This window comes from Somniosus microcephalus, chromosome 27 (assembly GCF_052327205.1).
Source record: "Somniosus microcephalus isolate GS21.2 chromosome 27, FLI_Smic_1.0, whole genome shotgun sequence".
In the NCBI taxonomy this organism is placed as follows: Eukaryota; Metazoa; Chordata; class Chondrichthyes; order Squaliformes; family Somniosidae; genus Somniosus; species Somniosus microcephalus.
In genome coordinates, this window is record NC_141013.1 from 122,751 (window position 1) to 140,542 (window position 17,792).

The 17,792-nt window shown below is 54.6% G+C and overlaps 1 protein-coding gene across 1 annotated transcript in view; it reads left to right on the forward strand.

Annotated features, from left to right (window-relative positions):
- The first annotated feature begins 1,990 nt into the window (after positions 1–1,990).
- Positions 1,991–17,792, forward strand: part of cilp (cartilage intermediate layer protein, nucleotide pyrophosphohydrolase) — a 107,633-nt gene continuing 91,831 nt past the window's right edge. Inside the window, exons 1-2 of the mRNA XM_085968265.1 lie at positions 1,991–2,147; positions 6,513–6,680. Coding sequence (XP_085824391.1) covers positions 6,620–6,680 — 61 coding nt within the window. The 5' untranslated portion in view covers positions 1,991–2,147; positions 6,513–6,619. The remainder of the gene's footprint in view (positions 2,148–6,512; positions 6,681–17,792) is intronic.

Consider the following 17,792-nt stretch of genomic DNA (forward strand, 5'->3'; position numbering starts at 1 on the left):
ACTCTGGCCCTGAATACCCTGCATAGAAACATAGAAAAATAGGAGCAGGTGTAGGCCATTCGGCCCTTTGAGCCTGCTCCACCATTCAATATGATCATGGTTGATCCTCTATCTCAATACCATATTCTCGCTCTCTCCCCATACCCCTTTGATGCCTTTTATGTCTAGAAATCTATCTATCTCCTTCTTAAATATATTCAGTGACATGGCCTCCACAGCCTTCTGTGGTAAAGAATTCCACAGGTTCACCACCCTCTGAGCGAAGAAATTTCTCCTCATCTCAGTCCTAAATGTCCTACCCTGTATCCTGAGACTGTGATCCCCCAGCCAGGGGAAACATCCTCCCTGCATCCAGTCTGTCTAGCCCTGTCAGAATTTTATATGTTTCAATGAGATCCCCTCTCACTCTTCTAAACTCTAGTGAATACCAGCCTAGTCGACCCAATCTCTCCTCATACGACAGTCCTGCCACCCCAGGAATCAGTCTGGTGAACCTTCGCTGCACTCCCTCTATGGCAAGTATATCCTTTCTTAGGTAAGGAGACCAAAACTGCACACAGTACTCCAGGTGTGGTCTCGCCAAGGCCCTGTATAACTGTAGTAAGACATCCTTGCTCCTGTACTCAAATCCTCTTGCAATGAAGGCCATCATACCATTTGCCTTCCTAACTGCTTGCTGCACCTGCATGTTTGCTTTCAGTGACTGGTGTACAAGGACACCCAGGTCCCTTTGTACATCAACATTTCCCAATCTATCACCATTTAAATAATACTCTGCCTTTCTGTTTTTCCTACTGAAGTGGATAACTTCACATGTATCCACGTTAGAATCATAGTAAGTTACAGCATGGAAGGAGGCCATTTCGGCCCATCGTGTCCACGAAGGCCAACAAAGAGCTATTCCACCTAATCCCACTTCCCAGCTCCAGGTCCGTAGCCCCGCAGGTTACAACATCCTAAGTGCACATCCAAGTACTTTTTAAATGTGGTTAGGGTTTCTGCCTCTACCACCCTTTCAGGCAGTGAGTTCCAGATCGCCACAACCCTCTGAGTGAAGAAATTTCCCCTCAAATCCCCTCTAAACCTTCCACCAATTACTATACTGCATCTGCCATGTATTTGCCCACTCACTCAACTTGTCTATATCGCCTTGAAGCCTCTTTGCATCCTCCTCACAACTCACAATCCCACCTAGTTTTGTGTCATCAGCAAACTTGGAAAGATTACATTTGGTTCCCTCATCCAAATCATTTATATATATATATTGTGAATAGCTGGGGCCCAAGCATTGATCCCTGCGGTACCCCACTAGTCACCGCCTGCCACCCCGAAAAAGACCCATTTATTCCTACTCTCTGTTTCCTGTCTGTTAACCAATTTTCAATCCATGCCAGTATATTAACCCCCAATTCCATGTGCTTTAATTTTGCACACTAACCTCTTATGTGGGACTTTATCAAAGGCCTTCTGAAAATCCAAATACACCACATCCACTTGTTCTCCCTTATCTATTCTACCAGTTACATCCTCAAAAAACTCCAGTCGGTTTGTCAAACACAATTTCCCTTTCATAAATCCATGTTGACTTTTTCCAATCCCGTTGATATTTTCTAAGTGTCCTGTTATCACATCCTTTATAATAGACTCTAGCATTTTCCCTACTACTGATGTTAGGCTAACCGGTCTGTAGTTCATTGTTTTCACTCTTCCTCCTTTTTTGAATAGTGGGGTTACATTTGCCACCCATTATTGAATGGCAGAGCACGCTTGGTGGGCGGTATGGCCTACTCCTGTTCCTATTTCTTATATGTTCTTATATATCTGTACTCTTTATATATCCCCACTGTTCTCCATTCTGAACCCATTGCCTCAGTTCCTCTGTATTGCTACTTTGTGAGTTGCTAGTAATCTTCCTAAGATTTTGTTAAGTACCTTAATGACGTAGCAGTTTCCCACAGGACTCTCTGTACAGGACTCTTTGATCAACATAATGATTTTTTTGGAGGAGGTCCTACTATTTTAGTCCACGGCAGGTGTCCATTTCTCCTGGGCGTGACCCGATGTGAGTGCACAATCCCAAACCCTATATAACGGCAAACGAACGGGATGTTGGAGTGGAGCGGAGCGCTGGAGATTTGTTTTCAGAGGTGAGTGTTGGGGTTTCTTTCCACAGTTCTGTCTTTAGCTATAACTAAAACTGGAACAGAATTCCGGAGGAAGGGTCTGGGATTTCCGCCTAGATTTGTGAGGTGAATGTCCGGAACTCTGTCTTGAGATAAAGTAGCCGGGAGTTCTGTATTCAGTTTTAGAGACTTATCGCTTTAAACGAGACGAGACCATCTTCTGTCTTCAGATATAGAAGCTACTGAGATACCTTCAGAGCTGGACCTTCACCCAGGTGTAGAATCACTGATCTGCAACTCAGCCGTGAAGGTATTATTGTAACATGAATGAACTTCAGACCGTTTAAAAAAGTTAAACATTGAAAAAGTTGGAGTCGCCGCTGTTCTAGTTGAGCTATGGGGTCACTTTGTAATGACACCTTGTTTATTAGGGATGAAAACAGGAAATGCTGGAAATACTTAGGTCAGGCAGCATCTGTGGAGAGAGAAACAGAGTTAACATTTCAGGTCAATGACCTTTCATCAGAACTGGAAAATGTTAGAGATGTAACCGGTTTTAAGTAAGTGTAGGGGCAGGGAAAGGGGGGAGGGGAGGAAAGAACAAAGGGAAGGTCTGTGATAGGATGGAAGGCAGGAGAGATTAAATGACAAAAGGGATGATAGTGCAAAGCAAAAGGGGATGGTATTGGGACAAGTGAAGAAACAAAAGATGTATTGAGAAGAGATGTAAATGGGTATAGCAGAATCATCAACAGCTGCCATCTGAAAAAAATTGGGGCAGAGGTTATGGTATGAAATTGTTGAACTCAATGTTGAGTCCAGAAGGCTGTAAAGTGCCTAATTGAAAGATGAGGTGCTGTTCCTCAATATTCCGTTGAGCTACATTAGAACAGTGTACACAGAGAACACAGATTTAAGGTGATTGGCAGAAGAACCAAAGGTGACATGAGGTTAAACTTTTTTATGCAGCAAGTGGTTAGGATCTGGAATTCACTGCCTGAAAGGGTGGTGGAGGCAGACTCAATCACGGCTTTCAAAAGGGAATTGGATAAGTACCTGAAGGAAAAACTTTGCAGGGCTACAGGGAAAGGGCGGGGGAGTGGGACGAGCTGAAGTGCTCTTGCCGAGAGCCGGCACGGGCTCGACGGGCCGAATGGCTTCCTTCTGCGCTATAACCATTCTATGATTAAGAGGCTGAGGTCAGCGTGGGAGTGAGGCGGAGAATTAAAATGGCAAGCAACCGGAAGCTCAGGGTCATGTTTGCAGATTGAACAGAGGTGTTCAGCAAAGCAGTTACCCAATCTGCGTTTGGTCTCCCCAATGTAGAGGAGACCTCATCGTGAGCAGTGAATACAGTGTATTAAATTGAAAGAAGTACAAGTAAATTGCTGTTTCACCTGGAAGGAATTTTTGGGTCCCTGGACAATGGGAAGGGAGGAGGTGAATGGGAAGGTGTTGCACCTTGACATGCAAGTGAGGGAGATCTGCTTTTTTATCTTAATAACAGAAGTGGGTTCATTTCTAGAGGCCATAATATGGGATAAAATTGTTAGTCACCTAGAAAGACATGGGTTAATTAATGATGGCCAGAATGGATTTGGAAAAGGCAAGTGGGGTGTGACAAATTTAATCCGTGCTGGGTCTATTGCTCTTCTAATATGTTTGTTCTGGAGTTGGGCATAATATCAAAATCTGCCAATATCACAAAAATAGGGAGCGAGGTACTGTGAAGAAGACTAAGTGACTTTAGGAGGCTATAGACTGATTAGTAGGTTGAGCAGATGGATGAAATTTAATGCAGATAAATGTGCAAAGCTACCTTTTGAAAGGAAGAATAAGTGAAGGAAATATACACTAAATGGTAAAACTTTGGTTTCAATAACCAGATCATAACCACTGCTCCCATTTTTTCAGACAGCAGGTGCAGATAATGATTCTGATATTGGTGAGACCACACCTTGAGTAATGCGTATAGTTTTGGTCTCTTTATTTAAGGAAGAATATACTTGCATTGGAGGCAGTTCAGAGACGATTCACATGGTTGATTCCTGAGATGAGTGGGTTGACTTATGAAGAAAGGTTGGGTCTATACTCATTGGAATTTAGAAGAATGAGAGGTGATCTTATTGAAACATATAAGATACTGAGGGGGCTCGACAAGGTAGATGCAAAGAGGATGTTTCCCCTCGTGGGGAAATCTAGAACTCGAGGGCATAGTTTCAGAATAAAGGGTCGCCCTTTTAGAACTGAGATGAGGAGGAATTTCTTCTCTGAGGGTCATAAATTTGTGGAATTCTCTGCCCCAGAGAGCTGTGGAGGCTGGGTCATTAAATACAATTAAGGTGGAGATAGACAGATTTTTACAAGCTAAGAGAGTGAAGGGTTATGGGGAGCAGGCAGGGAAGTGGTTTTGAGCCCAAGATCAGCCATGATCTTACTGAATGGCGGAGCAGGCTAGAGGGGCCAAGTGGCCTATTCCTGCTCCTATTTCTTATGTTCTTATTCCCATTTACAGCTCCTCCAGACCCACCTTTTTGTTTCTTTACTTATACCATTATCACTCCCTTTTGCTTTGCACCATCATCCCTTTTGTCATTTAATCACTCCTGCCTTCCACCCTTCCCTTTTGTTCTTTCCTCCTCTTCCCCCTTTCCCTGCCTCTGTACTTGCTTAAAACCTGTTACACCTCTAACTTCTTCCAGTTCTGATGAAAGGTCATCAACCTAACACACTGAGCGTAATTTTAAACCCCAAAATGGGTGGGTTTGGGTTGGGTGGGAAATTAAAAAGTTAAAAATCTGAAACAGGAACCCAACCCACCGCAAACATGCCTATTTCCAATTTTAACGGGGGCGGGATGAGGGGTGGGTGACCAATCCACTCCCAGGAGGTGAGTCAGTCGGTGAAACCTTTTAAGGAGGCTGTATGCCTCCATTTTAACAGTGTTTCTATTTTTAACACATGCTGGCTGAGTTTCCCAGGCTGCGGGAAACCCGGCAGGTTAAAGGAGCTGAGAAGGGCTGAATCCATGAGGTAAGTGCCTTTGTAGCACCACTTGCCGACCAGGAGCAGCAGGAGAGTTTCCCCCCTGGACCGACAAGCTAACCTGTAAACTCCACATCCCCTCCATTATCTGTCTGCTTCCCCCCCACCATCTGCCTGCTTCCCCCCCACCGTCTGCCTGCTCCCCCCGCGATCTGCCTGCTCCCCCCCCGTGATCTGCCTGCTCCCCCCACCGTGATCTGCCTGCTCCCCCCCCAGCCCCCCGCGATCTGCCTGCTCCCCCCCCAGCCCCCCGCGATCTGCCTGCTCCCCCCACCGCGATCTGCCTGCTCCCCCCACCGTGATCTGCCTGCTCCCCCCACCGCGATCTGCCTGCTCCCCCCACCGCGATCTGCCTGCTCCCCCCACCGCGATCTGCCTGCTCCCCCCACCGTGATCTGCCTGCTCCTCCCACCGCGATCTGCCTGCTCCCCCCACCGCGATCTGCCTGCTCCCCCCACCGCGATCTGCCTGCTCCCCCCACCGCGATCTGCCTGCTCCCCCCACCGCGATCTGCCTGCTCCCCCCACCGCGATCTGCCTGCTCCCCCCACCGCGATCTGCCTGCTCCCCCCACCGCGATCACAGAAATCACAGAAACCTCACAGTACAGATAGAGGCCATTTCGGCCCATCGAGCCTGCACCGACACATATCCCACCCGATCCCCGTAACCCCTACACCAACACATATCCCACCGTATCCCCGTAACCCCACGTATTTAATCCCCCTAACACTAAGGGTCAATTTTTATCATAGCCAATCAACCTAACCCGCACATCTTTGGACTGTGGGAGGAAACCGGAGCACCCGGAGAAAACCCACGCAAACACGGGGAGAATGTGCAAACTCCACACAGACAGTCACCCGAGGCCGGATTCGAACCCGGGTCCCTGGCGCTGTGAGGCAACAGTGCTAATCACTATGCGATCTGCCTGCTCCCCCCACCGCGATCTGCCTGCTCCCCCCCCCCGCGATCTGCCTGCTCCCCCCACCGCGATCTGCCTGCTCCCCCCCCCCGCGATCTGCCTGCTCCCCCCACCGCGATCTGCCTGCTCCTCCCCCCCGCGATCTGCCTGCTCCCCCCCCCCAGCCCCCCGCGATCTGCCTGCTCCCCCCCCCCAGCCCCCCGCGATCTGCCTGCTCCCCCCCCCAGCCCCCCGCGATCTGCCTGCTCCCCCCCCCCAGCCCCCCGCGATCTGCCTGCTCTCCCCGCTCTGAACACGCAGCCCCATAAATATTTCTCTGTCTCTCTCCACAGATGCTCCCTGAGCGGTTGAATGTTTCCAGCATTTTCTGTTTTTATTTCCTATTTCCAACATCTGCAGTATTTTGTTTTTGTTTATCAGGGAGCTGCTCCAAACTACATTGAATAAAATTGGCTGGCGTTGTCTGAAGATCCACAATCTACAAAACACATTCCATCTGCACCAATTGTAGGATCAGAGATAAAGAAATGGACTCAAACTGGGCCACAACCCTTCTCTTATTTGGGATGGTTTGTGGTTTATCCCAAGGTCAGTATCAAGTTGTGACTCTGACTTTTCTTGGCCTTTTGCAATCTTTTTGGTTTCAGGAACATGACCGGGCAGGGGGGCGAGTGCAGAGACCGGGCGAGGGGGCGAGTGCAGAGACCGGGCGAGGGGGCGAGTGCGGAGACCGGGTGAGGGGGCGAGTGCAGAGACTGGGCGAGGGGGTTGGGGGGGGCGAGTGCGGAGACTGGGCGAGGGGGGGTGAGTGCGGAGACCGGGCGAGGGGGGTGGGGGGGGGGCGAGTGCGGAGACCGGGCAGGGGGGCGAGTGCGGAGACCGGGCAGGGGGGCGAGTGCGGAGACCGGGCAAGGGGGCGAGTGCAGAGACTGGGCGAGGGGGCGAGTGCGGAGACCGGGCGAGGGGGGGCGAGTGCGGAGACTGGGCGAGGGGGCGAGTGCAGAGACTGGGCGAGGGGGTGCGAGTGCAGAGACTGGGCGAGGGGGCGAGTGCGGAGACTGGGCGAGGGGGCGAGTGCGGAGACTGGGCGAGGGGGCAAGTGCGGAGACTGGGCGAGGGGGCGAGTGCGGAGACTGGGCGAGGGGGCGAGTGCAGAGACCGGGCGAGGGGGCGAGTGCAGAGACCGGGCGAGGGGGGGCGAGTGCAGAGACCGGGCGAGGGGGGCGAGTGCAGAGACCGGGCGAGGGGGGGCGAGTGCGGAGACCGGGCGAGGGGGGGCGAGTGCGGAGACCGGGCGAGGGGGGGCGAGTGCGGAGACCGGGCGAGGGGGGGCGAGTGCGGAGACCGGGCGAGGGGGGGCGAGTGCGGAGACCGGGCGAGGGGGGGCGAGTGCGGAGACCGGGCGAGGGGGGGCGAGTGCGGAGACCGGGCGAGGGGGGGCGAGTGCGGAGACTGGGCGAGGGGGGGCGAGTGCGGAGAGGGGGCGAGTGCAGAGACCGGGCGAGGGGGCGAGTGCAGAGACCGGGCGAGGGGGCGAGTGCGGAGACCGGGCGAGGGGGCGAGTGCAGAGACTGGGCGAGGGGGCGAGTGCGGAGACCGGGCGAGGGGGGGCGAGTGCGGAGACCGGGCGAGGGGGGGCGAGTGCGGAGACTGGGCGAGGGGGGGCGAGTGCGGAGAGGGGGCGAGTGCAGAGACCGGGCGAGGGGGCGAGTGCAGAGACCGGGCGAGGGGGCGAGTGCGGAGACCGGGCGAGGGGGCGAGTGCAGAGACTGGGCGAGGGGGCGAGTGCGGAGACCGGGCGAGGGGGGGTGAGTACGGAGACCGGGCGAGGGGGTTGGGGGGGGCGAGTGCCGAGACCAGGCGAGGGGGGCGAGTGCGGAGACCGGGCGAGGGGGGGTGGGGGGGGCGAGTGCGGAGACCGGGCGAGGGGGGACGAGTGCGGAGACTGGGCGAGGGGGCGAGTGCAGAGACCGGGCGAGGGGGTTGGGGGGGCGAGTGCAGAGACCGGGCGAGGGGGGTGGGGGGGGGCGAGTGCGGAGACCGGGCGAGGGGGGGCGAGTGCGGAGACCGGGCGAGGGGGCGAGTGCGGAGACCGGGCGAGGGGGCGAGTGCGGAGACCGGGCGAGGGGGGCGAGTGCGGAGACCGGGCGAGGGGGCGAGTGCGGAGACTGGGCGAGGGGGGTGGGGGGGGCGGCGAGTGCGGAGACCGGGCAAGCGGGGGTGAGTGTGGAGACTGGACGAGGGGGTTGGTGGTGGGGGGGTCGAGTGCGGAGACTGGGCGAGGGGGTGGGGGTTTAAGTGTGGAGACCAGGCGAGGGGGTGGGGGTGTCGAGTGCGGAGACTGGGCGAGGGGGTGGGGGGGTGAGTGTGGAGACCGGGTGGGGGGGGGTCGAGTGCGGAGACTGGGCGAGGGGGTGGGGGGGGGTGAGTGCGGAGACCAGGCGAGGGGGTGGGGGGGTGAGTGTGGAGACCGGGTGGGGGGGGTCGAGTGCGGAGACTGGGCGAGGGGGTGGGGGGGGCGAGTGCGGAGACCAGGCGAGGGGGTGGGGGGGTGAGTGTGGAGACCGGTTGAGGGGTGTGGGGGGGGGCGAGTGCGGAGACCGGGTTGGGGTGGGGGGGTGAGTGTGGAGACTGGACGAGGTGGTTGGTGGGGGGGTCGAGTGCGGAGACCGGGTGGGGGGGGGGGTCGAGTGCGGAGACTGGGCGAGGGGGGGGGGGCGAGTGCGGAGACTGGGCGAGGGGGGGGGGGGGCGAGTGCGGAGACCAGGCGAGGGGGTGGGGGGGCGAGTGTGGAGACCGGGTTGGGGGGGGGGTCGAGTGCGGAGACTGGGTGGGGGGGGGGGGGTGAGTGCGGAGACCGGGTGGGGGGGGGGTCGAGTGCGGAGACCGGGTGGGGGGGGGGCGAGTGTGGAGACCGGACGAGGGGGTTGGTGGGGGGGTCGAGTGTGGAGACCGGGTGGGGGGGGGGGGGTCGAGTGCGGAGACTGGGTGGGGGGGGGGTGAGTGCGGAGACCGGGTGGGGGGGGGTCGACTGCGGAGACCGGGTGGGGGGGGGGTGAGTGCGGAGACCGGGTGGGGGGGGTCGAGTGCGGAGACCGGGCGAGGGGGGGTCGAGTGCGGAGACCGGGCGAGGGGGTTGGTGGGGGGGTCGAGTGTGGAGACCGGGTGGGGGGGGGGGGTGAGTGCGGAGACCGGGTGGGGGGGGGGGGGTGAGTGCGGAGACCGGGTGGGGGGGGTCGAGTGCGGAGACCGGGCGAGGGGGGGTCGAGTGCGGAGACCGGGCGAGGGGGTTGGTGGGGGGGTCGAGTGTGGAGACCGGGTGGGGGGGGGGTGAGTGCGGAGACCGGGTGGGGGGGGGGGTCGAGTGCGGAGACTGGGTGGGGGGGGGGGTGAGTGCGGAGACCGGGTGGGGGGGGGGTGAGTGCGGAGACCGGGTGGGGGGGGGGGTGAGTGCGGAGACCGGGTGGGGGGGGGGTGAGTGCGGAGACTGGGTGGGGGGGGGGGTGAGTGCGGAGACCGGGTGGGGGGGGGGGGTGAGTGCGGAGACCGGGTGGGTGGGGGGGGTCGAGTGCGGAGACTGGGTGCGGGGGGGGGGTGAGTGCGGAGACCGGGTGGGGGGGGGGTCGAGTGCGGAGACCGTGTTGGTGGGGGGGTCGAGTGCGGAGACTGGGTGGGGGGGGGTCGAGTGCGGAGACCGGGTGGGGGGGGTCGAGTGCGGAGACTGGGCGAGGGGGGGGGGGCGAGTGCGGAGACTGGGCGAGGGGGGGGGGGGGCGAGTGCGGAGACCAGGCGAGGGGGTGGGGGGGCGAGTGTGGAGACCGGGTGGGGGGGGTCGAGTGCGGAGACCGGGTGGGGGGGGGGGGTCGAGTGCGGAGACTGGGTGGGGGGGGGGGTCGAGTGCGGAGACTGGGTGGCGGGGGGGGTGAGTGCGGAGACCGGGTTGGCGGGGGGGGCGAGTGCGGAGACCGGGCGAGGGGGTTGGTGGGGGGGGTCGAGTGTGGAGACCGGGTGGGGGGGGGGTGAGTGCGGAGACCGGGTGGGGGGGGGGGGGTGAGTGCGGAGACTGGGTGGGGGGGGGGTGAGTGCGGAGACCGGGTGGGGGGGGTCGAGTGCGGAGACCGGGTGGGGGGGGTCGAGTGCGGAGACCGGGGGGGGGGGGGAGTGCGGAGACCGGGCGAGGGAGCGAGTTTTGGTGAGTTGAGCCAAAATTCACCCAAACTTCATAGCTTTTGTACTATTCATTTGGTGAGTTGTTAATTTACATTCTGCCTTTTTTCACAAAAAAGGAATTTAATACCGAGTGAGAATGTTGACAATATGGCTTTGGGATTTTCAATCTCTTCTAACAGCAGAAATCTTCACTTTATCAGAGATTTTTTTCAGCAGAACAGACTGATTTTTTTTTTTAATTTTCCCCCAAAAATATCTGTTTCATCGATTAGAAATGGCCAGTAATTTATCAGTTAAGAATTCAGCTCTTTGGCAGATCTTTGTTTCCCATGAGATTTAGTAAGAATGTTCGAACAAGCCATCTTTCCAAATCCTATTACAGGCAGATAGTGGGAGCTGCCTTGACACACATCCGTCCCCTTGTGAACCCTCAGTTCTGGGAATGTATCTAACATTTTGGAATGTCTATGACAGGGTTGCAGTGAATTCATTTTACAGATGGGCTCTACATGAAACATCAGACACATTTTCTTCTTAGACCCTGTAAACCTTTATTGATCACATGCTTTATTCTGCTTAGGTAAGAATTTGAGGATTATGCTTGAGAAAGACAATTTCTGCCTTAAGCATATTTAAGCATCGAAGTGAAATTGACATTGGAAATGACATCAATTCAGCTCAGTGACCACTCAGTAATTTAACAGATGTTTTATAAATACATTAAGAGCAAAAGGATAACTCAAGAAAGAGTAGGGCCTATTAGAGACCAAAAAGGTAACCTGTGTGTGGAGGCAGAAGACATGGGTATGGTTCTTAATGAATACTTTGCATCTGTTTTCACAAAAGAGAGGGGCGATGCAGACGTTGCAATCAGGGAGGAGAAGTGTGAAATATTAGATGAAATAAACATAGTGAGAGCGGAAGTGTTAAGCGGTTTAGCAGCTTTGAAAGTGGATAAATCCCCAGGCCCGGATGAAATGTATCCCGGACTGTTAAGCAAAGCAAAAGAGGAAATAGCAGAGGCTCTGGCCATCATTTTCCAATCCTCTCTGGCTACAGGTGTGGTGCCAAAGGACTGCTAATGTTGTACCTTTGTTTAAAAAGGGAGAAAGGGATAGACCGAGTAATTACAGGCCAGTCAGCCTAACCTCGGTGGTGGGAAAATTATTGGAAAAAATTCAGAGGGATAAATCTTCATTTAGAAAGACACGGATTAATCAAGGACAGTCAGCACAGATTTGTTAAGGGAATCTCGTGTCTGACTAACTTGATTGAATTTTTTGAGGAGGTAACAAGGAGGGTTGATGAGGGTAGTGCGTTTGATGTAGTATATATGGATTTTAGCAAGGCTTTTGATAAGGTCCCACATGGCAGACTGGTCACGAAAGTAAAAGCCCATGGGATCCTGGGCAAAGTGACAAGTTGGATCCAAAATTGGCTCAGAGGCAGGAAGCAGAGGGTAATAGTTGATGGGTGTTTTTGTGACTGGAAGGCTGTTTCCAGTGGGGTTCCGCAGGGCTCGGTACTGGGTTCCTTGCTTTTTGTGGTATATATCAATGATTTAGACTTGAATGTAGGGGGTATGATACTAGAATCGGCTGTGTGGTTGATAATGAAGAAGAAAGCTGTAGACTGCAGGAAGATATCAATGAACTGGTCAGGTGGGCAGAACAGTGGCAAATGGAATTCAATCCGGAGAAGTGTGAGGTAATGCATTTGGGGAGGGCTAACAAGGCAAGGGAATACACATTAAATGGTAGGACACTGAGAAGTGTAGAGGAACAAAGGGACCTTGGAGTGCAGGCCCACAGATCCCTGAAGGTAGCAGGCCAGGTAGATAAGATGGTTAAGAAGACATACGGAATACTTGCCTTTATTAGCCGTGGCATAGAATACAAGAGCAGGGAGGTTATGCTTCAACTGTATCAAACATTAGTTAGGCCACAGCTAGAGTACTGCGTGCAGTTCTGGTCACCACATTACAGGAAAGATGTGATTGCACTAGAGAGGGTGCAGAGGAGATTTACGAGGATGTTCCCTGGACTGGAGAATTTTAGTTATGAAGAAAGATTGGATAGAATGGGTTTGTTTTCTTTGGAACAGAGGAGGCTGAGGGGAGACCTTATTGAGGTGTATAAAATTATGAGAGACCTAGATAGAGTGGATAGGAAGGACCTATTTCCCTTAGCAGAGGTGTCAACAACCAAGGGGCAGAAATTTAAAGTAAGTGGTAGGAGTTTAAAGTTGCTTTGAGGGGAAATGTCTTCACCCAGAGGGTGGTGGGAGTCTGGCACTCACTGCCTGAAAGGGTGGTAGAGGCAGAAACCCTCATCACATTTAAAAAGTGCTTGGATATATACTTGAAGTGCCAGAACCCACAGGGCTATGGACCAAGTGCTGGAAAGTGGGATTAGGCTGGATAGATCTTTGTCGGCCGGCGCGGCTGCAATGAGCCGAAATGGCCTCCTTCCATGCTGTAAATTTCTACGTTTCTATGATAACAGTTTTACAAAACTAAGCTAAACAAAAGTCTAATGTCATTGTTACAATTTGGGTTTTTTAGGTGAGATATTAACACCCCCTCCTATAAACAGATCTGGTCTGCAATGATTGCAATGTATCTTTTTGGCCCAATATTAAGGTAAACAATCACGATAACTCGGGATTATAACAGAAAACCTTCACTAAACACCAGCTACTGAATGTATCATGTGCTGCAAGATTCTCCTCAAAAACTGACCTACAGACATTCTGTTAGGCTGGGTCTCCGACTCTAAACCACAGATGATTTATTTAAATAAACTGCGCACAGAGTAAAGCAGTGAGTCTCACACTTCATTATTCTCCTTGATCCATAAAATAATAAAGACGCCATTCAGTTTTTCTCTATTCAGAGGCAGAAGCTCTCAACTTACACTGTGAAATATGCTAAAGTTTCAAATTGGCATAGCTTGGCCAACACAATCTTAAACACACAGGCCTAGAAACTCAGTATAGCCACGTTTGGGGCGCTACAGCCGGGCGTTCATTAAATTTAGTGCCCGGCGCGACTTGGCGCCACTTTCGCCGATATTCAGTTGCATCGCCCCAAGAGGTTGCTGCTGCGCTACAGCAGGCGATGCACGACTATCATAAGGCGCTAAGCCGGCGTGCCGAGGCGCTAACACCGAGGGCGGGCGCAGCGCAGGTGCGGCGAGTTTCTGAATGAAGGCAGACACGCTGGCGCCGGTCAGCTCTTAAAGGGGGAGGGTCGACTTGTTTGGCTGCCATGCCCTGCAAACTGCAGCCCTGAAGCAAGGCCTGACCATTGCTGGTTCATCAGTTCTACGCCCTGGACCATGGGGAAGCCCGCTATTCTTCCAAATCCCATTGCATGCTCTTGCTGCTTGTCCAGGGTCATGCGGAAGGAGATGTACTGACGTCTCCTTCTGAAAAGGGCATTGTTCACCTGGCGGATGCAGCAATGTACCGCGAACTGGGAGATGTTGGCAATGTCCCCAGTAGCGGATTGGAAGGAGCCGGTGGCATAGAAGTTGAGAGCCACCGTCACCTTCACTGCCACCGACAGAGACGTCCTGCTCCTCAGCTGTGGCTGCAGATCTCTGCGAAGCAGGTGGCAGATCTCAGTGACCACCTCCCTTCTCAAGTGCAGCCTCCGAACACACTGCTCCTCAGACATGTTCAGATATGAGAACTGCTGGCGGTATACCCTGGGTGGGTAAGGCCTCCTGTGCCGACGCCTGTTGGCCCTTCTCCATCTGGCCATGACTGGCACTCTCTCACGGCATCTCTGATCCCTTTGAATGCAATGCAGAAAGCCAACGTTTCCACCCATTGCAGCCCCCATTATATGTGGCAACTCAAGGCTATGGCACTGAAAGTGAAATCCAAGTGCAAAGCTCTGGCCTGAAGCCAGAAGTACCTGTGCGAGCGCTGAGTCAAAGCAGAAAGCTCTCTGCCTTTGTCTCTCTCCAAATATCTCTCTCTCACACAGAAGGATTGGAGCAAAATGGCTGCCACTTATACTGCAGGAGGAGTCCCATTTAAATAGCGCCCCCCGCGCCCCGCAGCGACTGGGAACCGTTCCCCTCTACCAGTCGCTGGGGGCGCCAGGCGCAAAGAAGGGCGGCGCCACTGAAGTTCCGGTTCGGGGCGCACCAAGGGCGTTGCACCATGAAATTATGTCATGATCTGCGCGCGAAGCTGAGCGGACGCTGCGGTTTAGCGCCGCCGCTAAATCTTGAGTGAAGTTCGCGAGAGGTGCAGATCGCGCCACGCCTGGGCGCTAGCCACTTAGCGCCCCACTTCTCCTCCTAAGGCGCTAGCGGCTGGCGCAAACAACTGAATTTCTAGGCCACAGCCTTCTGGCTGCACAACAGGGCATCCTCCTGGAAACTAGGGCGGAGGGGGGGAAATTTTACTTGTCAACGCACTAGGAGCAGGGGGGTCTGATAGCACGTGGGAAACCCGGAAAGAAGATAAGCGCCTCTGTCGGTGGCTTTTTAACTCGACCACTGCATTTGCATCTGAGTTTCCAGGCTTCTCTACCAATTAGGTTGAGCGGGCATGATGATGAACCGCATGAGTCAATTTCAACTCCAGTATTTGAAGGAACTCTGCAAAGATGACAGTTGATGGGTTCTGGAGGTGGGAGAACAAAAGAAGAAACTGTCACAATGGTGTCCCAATGTTCCAAGTCTGCGCCTCGCTTTAGTGACGCCTCCTTGATTGTGATGTTGGGAGCTGTAAGGGCCTGCTGGGAGATACTGGCCTAGAAATTGGGTTCTGGTCTTGCCAGGGCTGTAGCGCCAGAAAGTTTGCGCCAGCGGTAATGCGGCAGCGCGTGACGAAAATTCGGGTGCGCCGGGCCCAGACGGCGGCGGGCGCTAAAACCCTCCTTTAGCGCCTCAAAACGGGCGTGAACTTGGGTTTCCCGGCGCTAATCCCCCGCTGCGGCACCCGATGCGGTGCGGCAGGCGGGGGAACTGCAGGCCTCCTCCTCCTGTTAAGGAGGAGCTGCCTGCAGCCGACAACTGTCCGGCGGATTGACCCGACATCTGAGCCCGGCACCTCGGGGAAGTGCCGGGCTCGCATGAGACACTGATCAGGGCCGCGGGGGGGGAATGCAGGAGTCCGGGAAGGGAGGTGCGGGCAGGCAGCCGCCGGGAACGCGGCCGGCCGCCGCTCCACCTTTATGCGCCGGCGCACACTGGGGGAAGACTCTGTTGCCAGAGTCTTAGTTGTGCCTGCCACGGGCGAGGCGGGCGCAACTGAATTTCGGCTTGGGGCCGGGTTACCACGGCAACCGGGACGCTGCGCACACCGATGACGTCATCGGTGCCGGCGCAGCGCTACCGGTGCAACGCCGATTTAGGGCCCCAGGGAATTTCTCAACTGGCCATAACTCCGGCGCTAGGCCCTCTAGCGCCTCAAATGCGGCGCTAAGCCTACCGAATTTCTAGGCCACTGTTTCTTACTGACAAGAGGAAGAAGCATGCAAGCAAGAAGGCGTGGCTGGAGATTGCTCGTGAGGTGAGCAGCAGGCATGTAATGGCATGCTCCTGGATTCAGTGCCGAAAGCGGTTTAATTACCTAATTAGGGCAGAAAAGGTGAGTACAGTGGCACATTCAATTACATCCTGTGTGTATCAGCCCAACCCCCTCTCTGCCTTCTCAAGCTTACTCCAGCACATCACTCCTCACACCAACTTACCTTGCAGGTGCACCCATCCCTCTCTGTCAATGCACTGCCTTCACATCCCCATCTGTCCATCCACCACTGACACTCACCCTCATCTTAATGCAATGTCATGCCTCTCCCTCATAGTCACTCTCAACAGATGTTGTCCATCCATCCGTTCAAGACATGTCATTACTCTACCTCTTGGGTCTCTTTTCCTCCTTGCAGGAGAAGAGAGCACAGAACATCAGGGAGAGGCAGAGAACTGGAGGCGGCCCTCCAGCAATATTGCAATTAACATCTGCAGAGGAGGAGGCACTGGACATCAGCGGAGTCTCGGCGGGCCTAGCCATTGGAGATGGTGAGCTGGGAGCCTCCCAGCTACCTGGTGGCAGAATTAAATATCAGACATCCATATGGCATATAACCACTCACTCATGTTGACTTGATATCAGCAGCCAGTGAAATATGATTATGTGCGTAATGATCACATAAAACATTCTTACCTTGACAGTTCTAATTCATGTTTTTAATCTCCTGCGGGGCCTTCAAGCGTCCGCAGGAGGTGGGCCAGGAGGACGGTGATGACTCCTCCGAGGAAGTCACACACTCTGCGGGTGCACTGTCACAGGACTCACGCAGACCATGCACCAGCTCAGATACTCGCACTTCGGAGGGACCAATAAGGAAGATAATCTGTTTTCACCCATCACAAATGAGCAAGAGCAGATGGTGGAGATGAGGACTGCAGTTGGAGAGTCCACGTCAAAGGGCGTCGGATGCTCCAAGCTCTGCTCAGCTGGATGCAGATGCTGAACCACGGGGGGGGGGCAACGACGAAGAGGATTCTTCTGGAGCAGCAGCAGAGAATGTGCGATGTACTGGCAGGCGTTCCAGCCGCACTGTGCACGCTTGCAGACAGATTGGAGGAGTCCGTCTCAAGACTGAGTGGCTTGATGTCACAGGCCTTTGCGGTGATGTCTTCATCCATGGAAAGAGTGGCCACCTGCATGGAGCATCAAACGTGGCAGTCAAACTTGTGCATGCAGGCCCTCACCAATGGCTTGCACACTATGAATGCCACCTTAAATAGGATTGATGAAACTCTAGCCTTGGCCATTCATCGCAGCAAAGTGCTCTCCAGCTCATTGCTGTCAGGGATGATGGCAAACTAGGACATGGAAGTGGGGGCGCTGCTCAAAGCGCTTCCACTTCTCACCCATTGCACCCCCCCGCACCCTCCATCAGTAACCCACATGCTACCTCGTGTCCCAATGGCCAAGTCTGCCCCTGCACAGGTGCAGGTGGAGTAGTCTTTGGCGGGGTCCTCACGGGCCCCGAAATCCAGAGAGCATCGGCCAAGAGCATCTCAGCAGTAGGGCTGAGTTTTGAGCAGCCGGCCTCTACCTCTGCTGAAGCCACAGGGGTTGCACCACGTAGAAGTGCTAGGAAGAGGACGAATAAAGATTTGTGGTTGTACAAGGGTATGCACATGGGTGTGTTACACATTGTTAGAATATTAAGGTTCTGTTTCATTTTTGAGCCCCATAAATATTATTTGTTTATACCACTTTCCCACCTTGCCCATTTTTGGCTGCTGCCTGGCAAGTGGCCTTTTCACTTGAGATGAATGGTATCTCAACGCCAAGCAATGGGTGGCTGTGAAAGGGATACTTGGTTGATTGCAGGACTGCTTTGTTTTGGGGGAAGGGTGGAGGGGCGGTGTAAGTGAGTGTAGCATGTGGCTGCCAGGTGGGTGCACTGGTGGAACCTAACTGAACCTCGTCATTATTAGGACATCCCGGGCACCAATGTGCACCGCTGCTGGTGCATTGGCTGCATCGTGTTCT